This window comes from Lissotriton vulgaris, chromosome 12, assembly GCF_964263255.1.
Source record: "Lissotriton vulgaris chromosome 12, aLisVul1.2, whole genome shotgun sequence".
Classification (NCBI taxonomy): domain Eukaryota; kingdom Metazoa; phylum Chordata; class Amphibia; order Caudata; family Salamandridae; genus Lissotriton; species Lissotriton vulgaris.
The window spans coordinates 121,210,243-121,225,971 of NC_141700.1; the positions used below are offsets into that span (position 1 = coordinate 121,210,243).

The 15,729-nt window shown below is 43.4% G+C and overlaps 1 protein-coding gene across 1 annotated transcript in view; it reads left to right on the forward strand.

Moving 5' to 3' along the window:
• Positions 1 to 13,738: 13,738 nt before the first annotated feature.
• The window catches only part of LOC147673594 (maestro heat-like repeat-containing protein family member 1), an 85,203-nt gene continuing 83,212 nt past the window's right edge, over positions 13,739 to 15,729 (forward strand). Inside the window, exons 1-2 of the mRNA XM_086946377.1 lie at positions 13,739 to 13,750; positions 15,443 to 15,503. Coding sequence (XP_086802503.1) covers positions 13,739 to 13,750; positions 15,443 to 15,503 — 73 coding nt within the window. The remainder of the gene's footprint in view (positions 13,751 to 15,442; positions 15,504 to 15,729) is intronic.

Sequence of the window (15,729 nt, forward strand, 5' to 3'; positions counted from 1 at the left end):
GATGCCCGTCACTGAATGGGCTTCCTCTGAGGACTCCCAGCCCCAGCATGCATCTGCCTGGTTGGTTTGAGAGCAGGACACATGAACATCGTTGTGCTGGTCAGGGGCATGAGGCCATGTGATGGGGAGTGGTCACGATATTTAAATCCATGCGTTTGCCCCCCCTGGAAGAAGGAGCAATTGAAACCGGCACCGATGAAGCCTTTTAAAGGCTGAAACGTGTCTGCCTAAGCGTTTCATGCACCTCACTTGCTCGCGCAAAACAAGTGCTCTAAAAGCCTTTATAATCTACGAAGCTGTGTCATCCCTTTTTCCCTACCTGGGAGAAAGTTTTGGTGTCTATGTTTCGCGAGCAATCAGGCGCTGGCTGACAACCGCCCTCTCGGTCTGGAGCAACGCTGAGAGCCTGTGAACTCTGGTAGCTGAGTGAAACTACAACTCATCGCCCCACATACTTTGGGAGCGAGGAGGCAACACTGTTTGCCTGAGAAGGGGACATAGGAAGGCAAAATCATTCCAGGTACTTGTGGCGTCGTTGGGATCCTTAGCCAACCAGTTGGGACCTCACATGTTGTTAGGAGATGCCCCGTCACTGAATGGGCTTCCTCTGAGGACTCTCAGCCCCAGCATGCATCTGCCTGGTTGGTTTGAGCACAGGACAGATGAACATCGTTGGGCTGAGGAGGGGCGAGGGACCACCTGATGGGGAGTGGCCATGGTATTTAAATCTGTGAATTTGGCCCCCCTGGAAGAAGGAGCCATTGAAACCGGCACTAATGAAGCCATTTGAAGGCTGAAACACGTCTGCGTAAGCGTTTCATGGTCCTCACTTACTTGCGCAAAACAAGAGCTATTAAAGCGATGTTGTCCATTTTTCCCTACCTGGGAGAAAGTTTTGGTGTCTATGTTTCTGCAGCATGCAGGCACTGGCTGACCACCGCCCTCTCGGTCTGCACCAACGGTGAGAGCCTGTGAACTCTGGTAGCTGCATGAAACTGCAACACGTTGCCCTCCATACTTTGGGAGCGAGGAGGCAACACTGTTTGTCTGAGAAAGGGACATAGGAAGGCAAAACCATTCCAGGTAACTGTGGTGGCGTTGGGATCCTTAGCCAACCAGTTGGGACTTGACATGTTGTTAGGAGATGCCCCATCACTAAATGGGTTTCCTCTGAGTACTCCCAGCATGCATCTGCCTGGTTGGCGTGTGCGCAGGACACCTGAACTTCGTTGGGCTGAGGAGGGGCGAGAGACCACCTGGTGGGGAGTGGCCACGATATTTAAATCTTTGCGTTTGGCCCCCCTGGAAGAAGGAGCCATTGATACCAGAACTGATGAAGCCATGTGAAGGCTGAAACGCGTCTTCCTAAGCGTTTCTTGAACCTCACTTTTCCTGCACTCCGCGTTAAGCGGAGATCACTGAGTTCCAAAAAACTCCACTTTGCGTTGTGTAGCAGATTTTTTTACCTCTTTAGCAATCGTCAACATCAAGTTGGTGAGCGCCAGCTTGGAAAATCAACATCCCCGCAAGATTTCTCAATGCAGGGGGCAACTGGTTTCTCTTGCAATTGGTCGCGAATGCTTGTGACAGCTCGCGTTGAGAAACTGCCCGCTCCAGTTAAGAAAGCTGGCGCTCGAGTAAAAATCTACTTGAGCGGCACAAAAGGAAAGCAGGGACCACTTGCACTGTGCATGGTGCCGTTCGCAATGATTGCACAGTGCAGACAAGCATCCGGTACTGTCCAATCACTGCAAACGGCATTTTCCTATCATACTCCGCCACTCGCATAGCTCTGCGTAGTGCGACGGAGATTTGTTTGCAGTTTGCATAGTGCCGCATAATGCAACTCCGCAAACTCCGTTCAGGTTTAGTGCAGAGGCATTAGGCAGGAAATAAAGCAAAGATATATCAAACAATGTTGCTATCATAATACTTCATAATAAAAGCAACAGAAAATAGAGGCCAAAAATTATTACAACATGCAAAAAGTGTGCAAATTGCACACTGCACGCTTGGTTATTACAACCATTTTCAAATGGTTTAAAACATTGAAAAAAATAGCAATACTCCACAAGAATTGACAACAAATATAACTGTAAATTAGGAAACCCTTCCCATGATGTACATGGTTAATAAATGTATGCTTTTTCATTAAAGTGTACAGAAAAGTGATGCATGGAATGTTTGAATTAATCTCATTCATTGGTAATTACTTGGGCCGCATCCAAATCCATCATTATTTTCCATACCATGCCACTTAAGTTTGGATCCAACCTTATGCAAATCACTCTTGACTCTGCTCCAATGAGAACAGGCTAAGTTCTCCCTGAACCGGAACCAAGCAACCCAGGAGTGGTTTTACCCTGGTTAGTGCTCATCAAATAGGTATAGCTTTGTTCCTGTAACACAGTGTATGTCCAGACGTGGTTTCAGTGACACTGTGCCACTGGAACAAAGCTTTACTTGAATTCGAAAGCTTGTGGGCATACCCATATTGAGGAACGATGTCCTTTTCTGCATTTTACTGAAGGCTAATCCTGCTTCTTTTGTTTGTTGGAATTTCCCACACACCAGGATTCTCAACTCACCTTCCAACCTCTCCAGATTCTGTGTGTGTGACATCATCAGACATTGCCAAGGAGCCCAAATAGAAACATAACAAGCAGATGGTTGCTGATAGTGTCATAAGGGTTCCATTAGTGCTGCCTAGGAAACTGAGGCTGAGAGTTCTAGATCTCTGGCGCAGTGGTCACTTTCCTTGGAGACTTGGAAGGAGGCGGTTGGAGCTGTGTAAGCTTGTGAGAGCTGCAATTTCTTTAAACACTGACATTTATTAGTGAGCTTGAATACTACTACAACTGGTAAGGTCATTTATGTGTTAGAGTGCTTGACTGAGGGTCTTATTTAGAGGTTTGTGGATGGGATACTCAGTCAAAATGTGACAGCTACTTCTTCACCTATGTTACAAGTGCTTTAGATTATAATACACTTGGAATTTGATGGATGGGATATCTGTGATGATTTGAATCTAAAACATTTTGTTAATATTAAACTTAAATAGAATATAGACATTGTTCAACCTCCAAAGGCCTGTGTATTTAAAGAATCCATGTGCACTTACATAAACACACACACACATACTGGGGACAAATGATGAAACTTTACGTTAAAGTTCAGGGACTAGTGTTTATGCATTAGGGGAATAGACGTGAGGTAATGTGGTTTTAGGTTAGAGGTTTAGTGTATAATAGTTAAGATTTTGAGGTACAGATTTAAGTGTTAAGGGTTTTGGGTATAGTGTTAAGGAGTGAAAAGGTTAGGAGTGAGGGTTATGACGGTTATAGGTGCTAGGGTTTAATATTGTGGGATATACGGTATTAGGATTGACACTTTTGGGTATAGGGTTAATGGATTAAGGGAACAGAGATTAACACATTGAGTATAAGGTATAGGGCCTAAGGGTATGGCTTATGTATTTCAGGAATCTTTATAAGGTTATGGTGAAGAGGGTTAAAAGTGTAGGTTTAGGATTAAAGAAACCCTGATATTACATCTCTTTAATAATAAAGAGGAACATGTTTTACATATGAGGTATGCTAATGAGTATTTCTAGATATTATATTAATCTGTATGAAAAATATGCAGGTTTACTTTTCATACTAACATTGCACTCAATTTATTTCAATGGAACACACATGACTTTCCAGCCATCTATTTCTCAGTAAACAACATGAATTATCTAGGTACACAAACACATACACTCAAACACGCACCTCTTGAGTATGTAGTTTGATTGTTATCTATAATAGTTCCTACGACAATCATAGATGTCTCTCTGATCCTCTTCTTTCTTAGCTTTAAACTAAGTACCCATAGAATTTTGTTCACTAAGCACCAGTTTAGATGATTTCCCATTTCAAAAAAAAATTATTATTTATGTTTACATGTTTAATTTGTTAATGATTGGTTGTGTTTGCTTGTATATTTTCAAAACATCTATAAATGTGGCAATTGAGCGTGAATTGTTTTAATTGATAGGGGCTGAAGTCTGTACATATTATGACATACCTAATTTGTAAATTTCTTTCATTGTCAAACATTCCCTTAGTGGTTCAGATTTGATGTTCTGAAGTGAAAAATACTTTTGTTGATTTATTGTCCTGAAAATGTTACAGGCATCTCTAGTTTTTGCTTAGCTATTTCGTTTTCTGGTAAGTTGTGTTTGTTGCTGCACTGTTGGGCTGGTATTATTGTTATTAAACTCTGCTCTTCCTTCTGTCTGTTCATGTGAGTCCTATGTTTGAGGTCTGTCCTGTACACCGGTGTTGTGAACCTGTGCATTGGTAAGGGTATAGAAGAAAAACATATAGGCTGTGGGGAAAAGAAGAAAGATTACTTGTGTTCTGTTCAAACACTATTTACCATCTAGAGATATCTAATATATGTTGACATTAGGGTTGGGCTTGTCGACCTATGAAATAGGAAAAGGTGAGATACCTATGAGGTATATTTGCATCTAATCAATGTAATTGACGATGGTTTCAATATCTCTTGGTCAGCCTTACAACCTGCAGAAATATTACTACTTAGTGGGCTGGTAATATGAGTTCTAAATGTTAAAAGCAGCAACAGAATGAGTTGGTGATCGAACTTGCCCTCTAAGCCAGGTCACCCCAGATTTTTGCCTTCCTTCATTGAACACAGTTATGTTGGCTTTTAGGACTTTGTGCACATTGCTCCTGATAATCGCTGGTAAACTGATTGTGCTTTCCCTTTAAAACAGAGTAAAATTGGCCTACACCTGACTGGTACATTTAATTTACTTGTAAAACCCTACTACATGGCACTAAATGTACCCATTGCCTGCAAATTAAATGCTACTAGTGGGCTGTAGCACTCATTGTACCGCCCTCTCCCTAACTAAGGTAGCACTGCAAAACATATCTTACTTTTGCCACTAAATCTGTAGTACAGTTTTTAACTAAACTGTCATTTCAACCAGGCACAACATGCCTTTTGCTAGGCCTAAGCATTCTTGTTTAATACTTATAAGTCACCCCTAAGGCAAGCCCTAATAGCTCATAAGGCAGGGTGCAGTGTATTTAAAAAGTAGCAAAGGTTTACTTCAGTTTTACATGCCCTGATAATGAGAATATCTTAAAGGCATGGCTCACTGTCTCCCCTTTGTCACCCTGGACAGTTTTGAGCCAAATATAAGAAAGAGTGACATTTAGACAAATGGGACGTCCCTCACCTGCAGACTGGCACTGAAAATAAAAGTGGTACCTTCAAAACCTCTCAACAGAACATTCCTTGACCTGTGTAAGATTAGGAAGAAGAACTGTCCTGCTATTTAAAGATGGAAGATCGGACCTGCTTGACTTGGGCTCAGGCTCCATGGAAATGACTCCAAGAGTCAGTTGACTGACCTCCTGTTTGAGCTAAAAGGACAAGGCAACCTTCCAGGAGCCGCCCTGCAACTGCAAAGCTGACCAGCACCAACAGGGCCTGCCTGAGCCCTGCTGCCGCCCTCTGCTGGAGTGAACTCTGATCCCCAGTAGGTTCCCATCCAAGTCATGGACCCTTGGCTAGCATTAGAGTGTTCCCTTCTTGTCTGAAACCGCAAGTCCTGAGTCCCAGGTGAAGATTCTGAAGTTTTTGGCAACTGTGCGACTGCGAATGGACTCCTCATGTCACCCGACAACCATCTGCAATTCCTGCCAACTTGAATCTCCAGCGATGGCCTGCTCTTCATGTCCGCTCCTAGATCCAGCACCATGTAAACAAATGATGGAAGGACTGCTGAATGAACCAAACATTCATCCCCAGTTAAGAAATGTGGGTTAAACCCATTGCTCTTTTGCTATCCATGCCATGCCAGTTTAGACCCAGCCATATACAAATCAGTGTTGATCCTGCTTCTCATGGGAACAGTCCAGCCTGTACTGTCGAGTAAGGCCTTCCTTGGACCAGAAAAAAGTATCATAGGACAAATTTCGGAGCATCACCCGTCATCCGCTAGGCTCACTTAAATCCAGTGGCACAGTCAGTAAAGGACACACATCTAGGCTTACTCATCCCACTTTCGGCAAAAGTGCTCAGCAAACAAATGATGGACGGAGAGCTGAATGAATCAAACATTCACTCCCAGTCAAGATAACCAGCACCAGCACAGTGGACTGCAATGACTGCCAAAGAGAAGCTCTAGCAACATCAATAAATTTGCGATTTGTCTTGCGTTGTGTTATCACTTTATTACTTTGTTTGCGTGCTGCATAAGTACTATACACATTAACCCTATCTTAAGCATAAGTGATCTTGTGCCACGGCACCAGAGGGTAAGCACAGGTTTACTTAGTGACTTTTGTGGTTAACCAGACAAGGATTATGTTTATTACTTGAGTGGTGCTTCCACCCCTCTCACCCAGTTTCTAACGCTTGGTCAGTTTAAATTAATTGTTTATGAATGAAGCCAAAGCAGAGTTATCAGTACATGCCTGGAAGGTCTCTCAGGTGCAAGGAATTCTTTTGAATGAGCCCACATGGATGACCTCAGAATGAATCTATCCTTTTTGGCAGAGGGGCCAGTGACGCAGGGTTTTCAATTATCTCTATCCGGACCCTTTCAACTGATTGTCGCTAATGGTGCTTCAATCAGACATTTTAACATAACACTCTTAGGCTAAACAAGACCATAGGAATTTCATGTGCACCTTGCAACAGAAAGTTATTGCAACAATGTGCCATCATCAATTGTATATTTTCCCCAAAATAATTTAGCCATAAAGACACTTTACAGTTCTTCAAATTTAAGTTGAACCCCAAAGGGCCATCACCCTTTACATGTTGTTTTGTTCCTATTAGCGGAATAATATTTATAGTGAATTATCAGTTTAACCCACTAATACATTTTGAAGCTGATTATTGAATTAGATCTTTTGCAATTTCTCATGCATCAACTAAACATTTCGGACTAGCGATCATTTAACACAACTGCCTCGTTTTGCACGCAGGGGTCCTAGGTGGCATCAAATAGATGATGAGATGGAAGCTTGAGTTGTCTATGATCAGGGCTGGACTGAGAACCAAAACTAGCCCCGGCAAAGTGTTCGGCGGACCGCCTGGGGCGTTAGGAGTGCGACCGAGCTGTATGCCAGTGCCGGTTTCGGACGATTTTGTTACAGGGTCCAATATTATAGCTGTGCTGCAAAAACGGCCCTGTAACAAAAACAACACCCCACAGGCCAAAAACCATCGCTCACACTGGCGGCCCACCGGGGAAAAACCTGGTGCCCGCTACGCCCAGTCTGGCCCTGTCTATGGTGCATCTCCGAACCCTGAGTCAAAAGCCATTGCCTTACTCACTGATAAGCCTGGTATTTTGCCTCCCACCACACCTCTCCTTAAATCTTTCTCCTGTCAAAATATAAAAACATTATTCCTGGCCTCTGGCTACCCTACCACATTTCTCTCTAGAGCTTTCCGATCCTTCCTTGCTTCAAGTTGTGCTCTCTGCTCTTCATCCAATGCTGACAGGCTCTTGGAGAGCCATGGCAGGATAACCTGGAACTGATTTATCAGTTTGCAACAGTGTGAAACAACTTTTTCCCCCAGTTTTTCTGTCATAGCAATAACAGGATTTGGAATTCGGTATTCATGCTAATGGCTCTCCCTGATAGTCATACATAGCAAAATATTAATGGCTGGTGAACAAGTCACATAACAGACTAGATATTTCACAGTGTCAGGTCAGCGGTAAAATGTTTGAGTCTGGTGCGCAAGGCACAAACATTTATGTATATAGTTTTGTATAGCGCCAACGTGACCCTTACAAGTATCAGAGCGCTGCACAATTTTGGGTAAGAGGGATACAGTATTGGGAGGCAAAATAATCATTACATAATCATGCAAGACACGTGCAGGACTCCTGTAGGTGTTGGAACTCATCATCACATATGGGTACAGTAATGGGTGAGGAACATTCGAACATATGTATGTAGAGTGCATGTTAACGATGTTGTTCACGATGTGTGGGAGTAGCTTCTGAATGTAAGTCTGAATATATTTTCCCACTCACGCAAGACCTTGAATCCTAATGTTGCAGCAGGGGAACATCCTTTACAACGCAACCTTTGCAATGCACTACCATTACGATGCAACTTTTACAACGCAAGTTATTACAACGCATTGAGCTGGAGGGCGCTCTAGGATAGGGAATAGTTTAATTACTATCCAACACCTTCCCTACTATCCATGGGGACTGGAGTTGGAATAGTACATTAAACTATTCACTATCCAGCGCCCCCCAACGCAAGTCGTTGTAACGACTTGCGTTGTAAAACCTGCGTCGTAATGGTATGCGTTGTAAAAGCATGGTTGAAGCGTCATACATCCGTTGCAGCAAGATGGGCTTTCCAGATCCCCTTGCTCTAAAGCTTTTTACCCTTTGATAACACTCCAGATTGTGCCGACTTCATCATTTATTGGTTAAAGAAACCTTTGGAGGAACTCGTGTGATATTTGACTTATATGATTGATTATCCAGCCAACAGTTGTTAGCCCAGCTGTTTAGTTTGTTGCCCACTACTAAGTTTGATTTTATCCGCGTTAAGCACTGGATAGGAAACAGACTCAAAAGAAGCCAAAAGGCCTAAAAGAATCAGGAATGCAACAGATGGGGGGCATCCAACAGGGACGTCAAGACTTAATCAGAGGAGTGCATTGGTCTAAAACCTGATTGTTGCAGGCTGAGCAATTATTTTCCAAATAACTTGATAACTGATTATTAGCCAGGCTTTGCATCAGTTTGGCGGCAAACGATAAAAATGATACAGGTCCGTAATTGACATAAACTTTAGTTATGCTCCAAAGGCAGCAGTATTTCCCACCCATTAGGTACCTGGCCTGATACATTAATTCTGTAAGTTTAATTCAAATAATTTCACAAACTGTGTGAATGATCTTCATCTTTCAGATATCACGAAGAGATCTTGATAATATCTCTTTCAGCTGCTCAATTAGCTCTTCCTATTTTATGGGCTTAAAACGCATAAAAGTGTTTCCTTGAGAAGTAGGGTCCAGTTAATATGTTATTGAGGGGTCTGCAGAGGGTGAGCTAATTTCTAAAATGCTTCCTGCAAAAAAGTGATAGAGTTGGTTGTATAAAGTGTAGGAGGGCAGAGACTTACATCTTTCACAGTGAGTGGGCCAAACTCTCTAACAATCTCCAAAACCTGTCTAGTCCCTGAGGTGAACTGATTACTCTGAGCACAAAGTGAGTCGAATGTTTTGTTTTAATGGCTATTTTATAGGTTTTCAAATCTGGAAATGGCATTCTTATTAGGGTTTGAGTTAAAACCTTTCCTCCAGTGTCTTTGGACTTTCTTACATGCTTTCTAGCAACATCAATTTGCTATTGATACACACTTCATACAACTTTCAAGAGGACAACAGAATCAAGACCAGTCGGCACTACAATGTCTTCATCTGCCTTAAACGGATGCATCAGGTGGATGATTGAACAAGGGAGGGTAGAAATTTGCAGGTTTGAGCCACAATCCACAGGAGTTTCCAAGGCACTAAAAGCCCTGGTAGTGGGAGCTAGATTGGGCAACATTTTCAAGGATGTCAAGTGGTGTGGGTATTCTACCTTTAAGTGGTTTTATTTTAAAGCTATGCAGTACAGTCGGTGGTCAGTACGCTTTAAACTATGCATGATCCTTCCCTAGGGTCTTGACAAAAACTGAGATTTTCATAGACATTGCAGAAAGAAGCTAGGATAATTACCATTCTTTTCTTAAGATGATGAGACAAATAGTTCCTTAATGGATTTCCACCTTTTACTGATTGGTTGGAAAGTATGACTTGGGGGTTCAATGAAAGCAACAGGTTTCTGTGACAGTTATGAGTACATGGATGATGCTAGAGCAAATACAATATGCATGACCTGCTGCTGTTTTAAGGCTTCTGGTAGGCATCAGACTGGATCCAGATATTTAAAAGCAGCAGTACTCTTGTATACCAGTAAATGGCGTTGTGCATCTCCGTGCTGACGTTGTTCCACTCCAGAAGACTTGGGTGTAAATAACCACAATCCAGGCGTGCTGATGCCAGTTCCTTTGTATACATGCTTTTTGAGGCGGAAACAGAGCTTACTCCTCCTCTCTTTTACAACTATTTTTCTCCCAAAACGTTCTTTTTCAGAGTCCCAGGGACAATATGTCACCTACCAAAACAACAGGGCTTAAACATTTGAGGGAATGTTGAAAACCAATGTCTGTGACAGATCCCCATGAACTATGTCTGTGGTGCCTAGGGTCTGAGGAGGTCCTTGACCTGACCCTACCTAGAACAGAGGGAAAAACTAACATCTTGACGAACAAGTTACTTACATTCCATAACGCTTTAGCTCGTAGAGACTCTATCTAGACGCTGATTCTTTATAAGAGAAAATTCCCTAGTGTCAGACTGCATCCTGAATAATTTTTTGCAATTTCCCCTTGCATGCTGGTAGTTCGCATCGTTTGGCACTGCATCGTATTGTTGGCGTAGTCGGCAGCAGATGCGACATTCGCGGTGCCAACATAGGCCCCGCCCCAGGGAGCAAACCTCCGTTCATAACAGTCTTTTTTTTATTTTTAATCCTTGCAATTTATTATGATATGAGGTTTGCAAAAGGAATCAACGAAAAGATGTGTACAAAGAATGTGTTTGTATTATGGTAAATCTGGATATTATCTAAAAGATTGCCAAAGTAAACATAGAATTTTCAAGGGTCAAATACAGATGCCTTCAGTTATAAAGGTTACAACCAGTGGAAAACTGAGCGCCTCGACAATAAATGGTGCTGCCTTGTTGAGTGATGATAAGCAGTTTGTCACAAAATAGGCAGCTAATACTATGCAGTGATTGATTACTCATTTAGCAGTTCCTAACAAAATTATTTTATCCAATGAACAAGGTGAATTGGTTTCAGGACTTCAGGTCAGGTTTAGGTGTCTCAGGGAATTATATGGTTATCAAGTTTGGACAATCATTAGAGATACCTTTGATCACTAAGAATGTTCCTGCAGAGGTTAGGGCAGTAGATGGTTCAGCATTGCCTTCAATGTTAATATATGCACACAATCTTTGCGGTGGTTTTTGCAAGTCACTATGAATAAAATAGTTTTGATCTGATTGATGCCCCTCATTAGCTCGAGCCTAGCTATTGCATAAGCAATCGCTATGCGAGATTATAGTAAGGGGAAAAGAAAGTATACCAAAGACCTCTGCAATGCGGTTTATGGCCAGTGCATGTGAGGCATTAAAGTGCGAAGCAGGCATCTGGCATTGACTTGAAAGCAGCAGACTGCTTTCGCCAGCGCGTACTTGGCCTCACTTCCTGCTCCCCCTCTTACAGCAATTAACTTTCGTTCACTCACACCCCATGCGCTCGTTCCCTCCCACCCTTCCTTTGATGTCCGCTTTTCTTGTTTCCTCCTCCCTACCCCTCTCTCTCCTCCCTCCAACTCTACCCTCCACCCTCCAACTCCACCCTCCAACTCCAACATCCAACTGCAACCTCCAACTCCACCCTCCAACTCCAACTCCACCCTCCAAATCCTACTCCATCCTCCACCCTCCAACTCCAACTCCACCCTCCAACTCCACCTCCACCCTCCAACTCCACCCTCCAACTCCAACTCCACCCTCCAACTCCAACTCCACCCTCTAACTCTAAACTCCAACTCCAACTCCACCCTCTAACTACACCCTCCAACTACGCCCTCCAACCTCAACTCCACCCTCCAACTCCACCCTCCAACCTCAACTCCACCCTCCAACTCCACCCTCCAACTCCACCCTCCAACTCTACCCTCCAACTCCACCCTCCACCATTCAACTCCACCCTCCAACTGCAACTCCACCCTCCAACTCCTCCCTCCAAATCCACCCTCCAACTTCACCCTCCATCACTCAGGAACACCACCACATCCCTCAGGGACACCACCACATCATTCAGGAACACCACCACATCATTCAGGGACACCACCATATCACTCGGGGACACCACCACATCACTCAGGGACACCACCACATCACTCTGGGAATACCACCACATCACTCTGGGAATACCACCACATCACTCAGGAACACCACCACATCACTCAAGGACACCACCACATCACTCGGGGACACCACCACATCACTCGGGGACACCACCACATCACTCAGGGACACCACCAATTCACTCTGGGACACCACCACATCACTCTAATACACCGCCACTTCACTCAGCCCAACCACATCATCACTCAGCACCACAACAGCACTGTCCTTGCTTGCTACCAACAAGCATTGCCATGGCCAATAGGACCCTCCAACTCCAACTGCACCCTCCAACTCCAACTCCACCCTCCAACTCCACCCTCCAACTCCAACTCCAACTCCACCCTCCAAATTCACCCTCCAACTCCACCCTCCATCTCCAACTCACCCCCCTCCAACTCCACCCTCCAACTCCAACTCCACCCTCCAACTCCACCCTCCATCTCCAACTCACCCCCTCCAACTCCACCCTCTAACTCCAACTCTACCCTCCAACTCCAACTCAATGAACTCTCACAATATGTCTGTCCTCACATCCAGTTCAAAGATATACACACACACACATAATCTATTACAGGGGCACCTGGTGGCCTGCATTCATAAAATATCGCTGTCACCCACACATCCATTCTGCGAACAGGAGGAGTGTAATGCTCCCCTACAATTCTCCTATGCCAACTACAATCCCTCCAAGAGACCTGCCCATTCCTTATTTTGATTCATCTACATACTTACTCCAGTAACTTATAAATTAGTTGATTAGGTAATTTTAAAGGCTTTTTGAACAGCCTAGGTGCCATCTTGACCTGTTCTTACCATCTATTTCCTTCATACTTATACAATTAACTTGCAACTTGAAAAGCAACCAAAAATATGTTTAAGCAATGACGCTGTAGTAGACAGAGAATAGTTGTGTCACAAGCAGGTGATGTTTTAGGGCATTATTCTCATACAGCAAAATGAAGCTGATTCCATGTAACAAAAGCACTTTCGATAGTTAAAAATCATTTACAAGGTTCCATAGGGCAAACATGTTTCATCCGAAGTCTAGACAATTTTTTAGTAGTCACTTATAGAAAGGGAGTGTTACTTGATGAAAATGTGAATCCCCACAGTTTCTGATATAGGCCAATCCTTTTATGAAAACAGTAACTTACGGTCTGGGTTTTAGGGATGAGAAGTGAGGAATTCTTTTGTACAGCACATTGCAGTTAAGGTGTTTTCTCATTCTATTTGGCGAAATGATATTGAAATATTTTGCTATTTGGGGATTTAGTATAACAACAGCATAGGTGAGAGTCAAGTTTTCTTTTCTCCTCTCGCCTCCCCTGAACTGAACCCTGGATATAGAGATAATGTTCTTTCTCTTATAATCCCTTTTAGACATCAAAAATGATTCATGTTAAAAAATAAGGTCGTAGTTCACAGACCCGTCTTGAATCTCCAGTGTTTTTAAAGCATATATTGTATACTGTTTCCTACTATGGGAGGCTATGCCACTGACCTCCGACTTTCACAGCTCATGGAATCCTTTGCTCTGAAATTATTGTGACAACTGAAGCTCTTGACTCAACTCATTACTTTTCTTTCTTGATTCCTAGTGAGCACCATCAACCACAGTTGAAATTTGAATTTCACTCAATTCAGGATGTCCAGCAATGTGAGTTTTGATTTCATGCCTGTAAGTGTAAATGAGGTATTATGCTTGATTGTCATTATCAGGGCTTGAGTTTCTGAAATAGAGATGAGTACTGCTATTTGAGTGAGAATTCACATGTTAAGTCCCGATTCTAAAAAAAGCTGCAGGTGAACAAAGGTAAAACATAAGACATGCAATGTTTTAAAACAGGAGAGGAAACAATATAGCGTCACCTACTAAAACCACAGGGAGCGAGAAGAGTTTTTGTAGTGACCTTTGAACTATGTTTTTGTTTGATGACTGAGAAACGATCGGACCTAAATATATGGGAGCAGATTCACAATCCTCATGTGCCGCGGTGCATCTAGTTGCCTGAGGTACTTGTGGCGTAGCCTGCTGAGTGATATTTACAAGCACAGGTAAAGTCATTCTGCGTGACTTAACCTGTGCTCTTAAGTATCGCCCCAGTTCATGCAACACTTTGCGTGTTAGGGACGGGACATGGGTGTTGATATGGGTGTTCCCACGCAACACCCATGTCCACTGATGCATTTGCAGATTTACAAGAAATCGTAAATCTAGAAATGTGTCAGAATGTCAGAAGGTGCCCCTTCCTGCACAAGAACAATCTCCCCAAGACGCAGGCATCCTTGCACCACTGTGCAAGGATGCCTGCGCCGGCGCGTGGCAGCTGTTTGTGTGCCAGCGCAAGGGGAAGCAGAGAGATGCAACATACTGTTGTAAATATGTTGCTTCCCTGTGCTTTGAAACTAACGCAGTGCAGCACAGCAAAATGACTTGCTTTATCGCGCTGCGTTAGTTTCTTTTAGAACTACCCAGCGGTTTCTTCCCAACTTACAATGTTAGTTTAAAGGTTCGGGAGGATAAGTAGTGAGCAAATTATAGTGCTTACTTTAAAGTTTTCACTTTCATGAAAAGAGTTGTCATTTGAGATGTTCTCAATTTTGTTGACAATCAATTTAGATTCTTCAAAAAAAAAGTGGGGGTGTGATCTCTTTCCCATAGTTGTACAAACATGATGTTTAGAGCGCGCTCCACTACAGGCCTTCAATGTGAAGTGAAAGAGTTACACTTGGTGAAACCATTTATTTCCCCTTCAAGGCAGGAGTGAGATATAGGGCAGCTCACCGAGGAGGCTCATAGAACGTGAAACAACACCGAATCAACCCCAGCCCACAAAACTACTCCTGACCCACCCACCAGCCAATAAACCAACCCGACCTACCCCCTCCAGCCGGCAAAACAAAATCTGACTCACTCCCAGCCTATAAAACTACCCCAACCCCACCAGCCTACTAAACTACAACAAAACAACCCCCAGCCCAAAACTACACCCAGCACAAATAAACTCACCGCTTCCTGCAAGGTCTTCTTGCTTCTGTCCGTAGCAGGCAGCAGTTAGTATGCATATTGCCTTAACCACACATATGCGTGCTTAGGGCATATGTGTGGTTAAGGCATGTGCTGTAGATCTAGCGGACTTGGAACACTCATGGTTTATACCACAGTGTTCCGACTGTTCCCCGACCATGGCATTTGAATATAGCGGATTCCCTTTAGTAGTTAGCTACTACATTTCAACGAGAAAATGGCTGAGTGGCACAGGGTGTAACATTGTAAATCAATATGATGAAATGGTGAAATCTGGTTTTAGAGAGAAAGACCAAATGATTCTTTCTGTTTCTCTTGTAGTTCCGCATGCGAGCCCGCCTGAGGGCAGTAATCTGCTGCTGCAGACCAGTCCCTCAGGGAGGTAAGTGGTCGAAAGCAAAACCCCTCATTACCTCATGCCACTAGACATAAATGTACTCTGAGTGGCAGATTTACAAGCCCCTTGACACACCGGTTCATCATTTTTTGTGTTGTACCGGTGGCGCATGGTAACGCTCCATATTTACAAGGACAGGAAAAGCCACCCTGTGTGACTTTGCTTGTCCTTGTAAATATGACCCCTTTACACGCAGCACTTTGCATGAAAG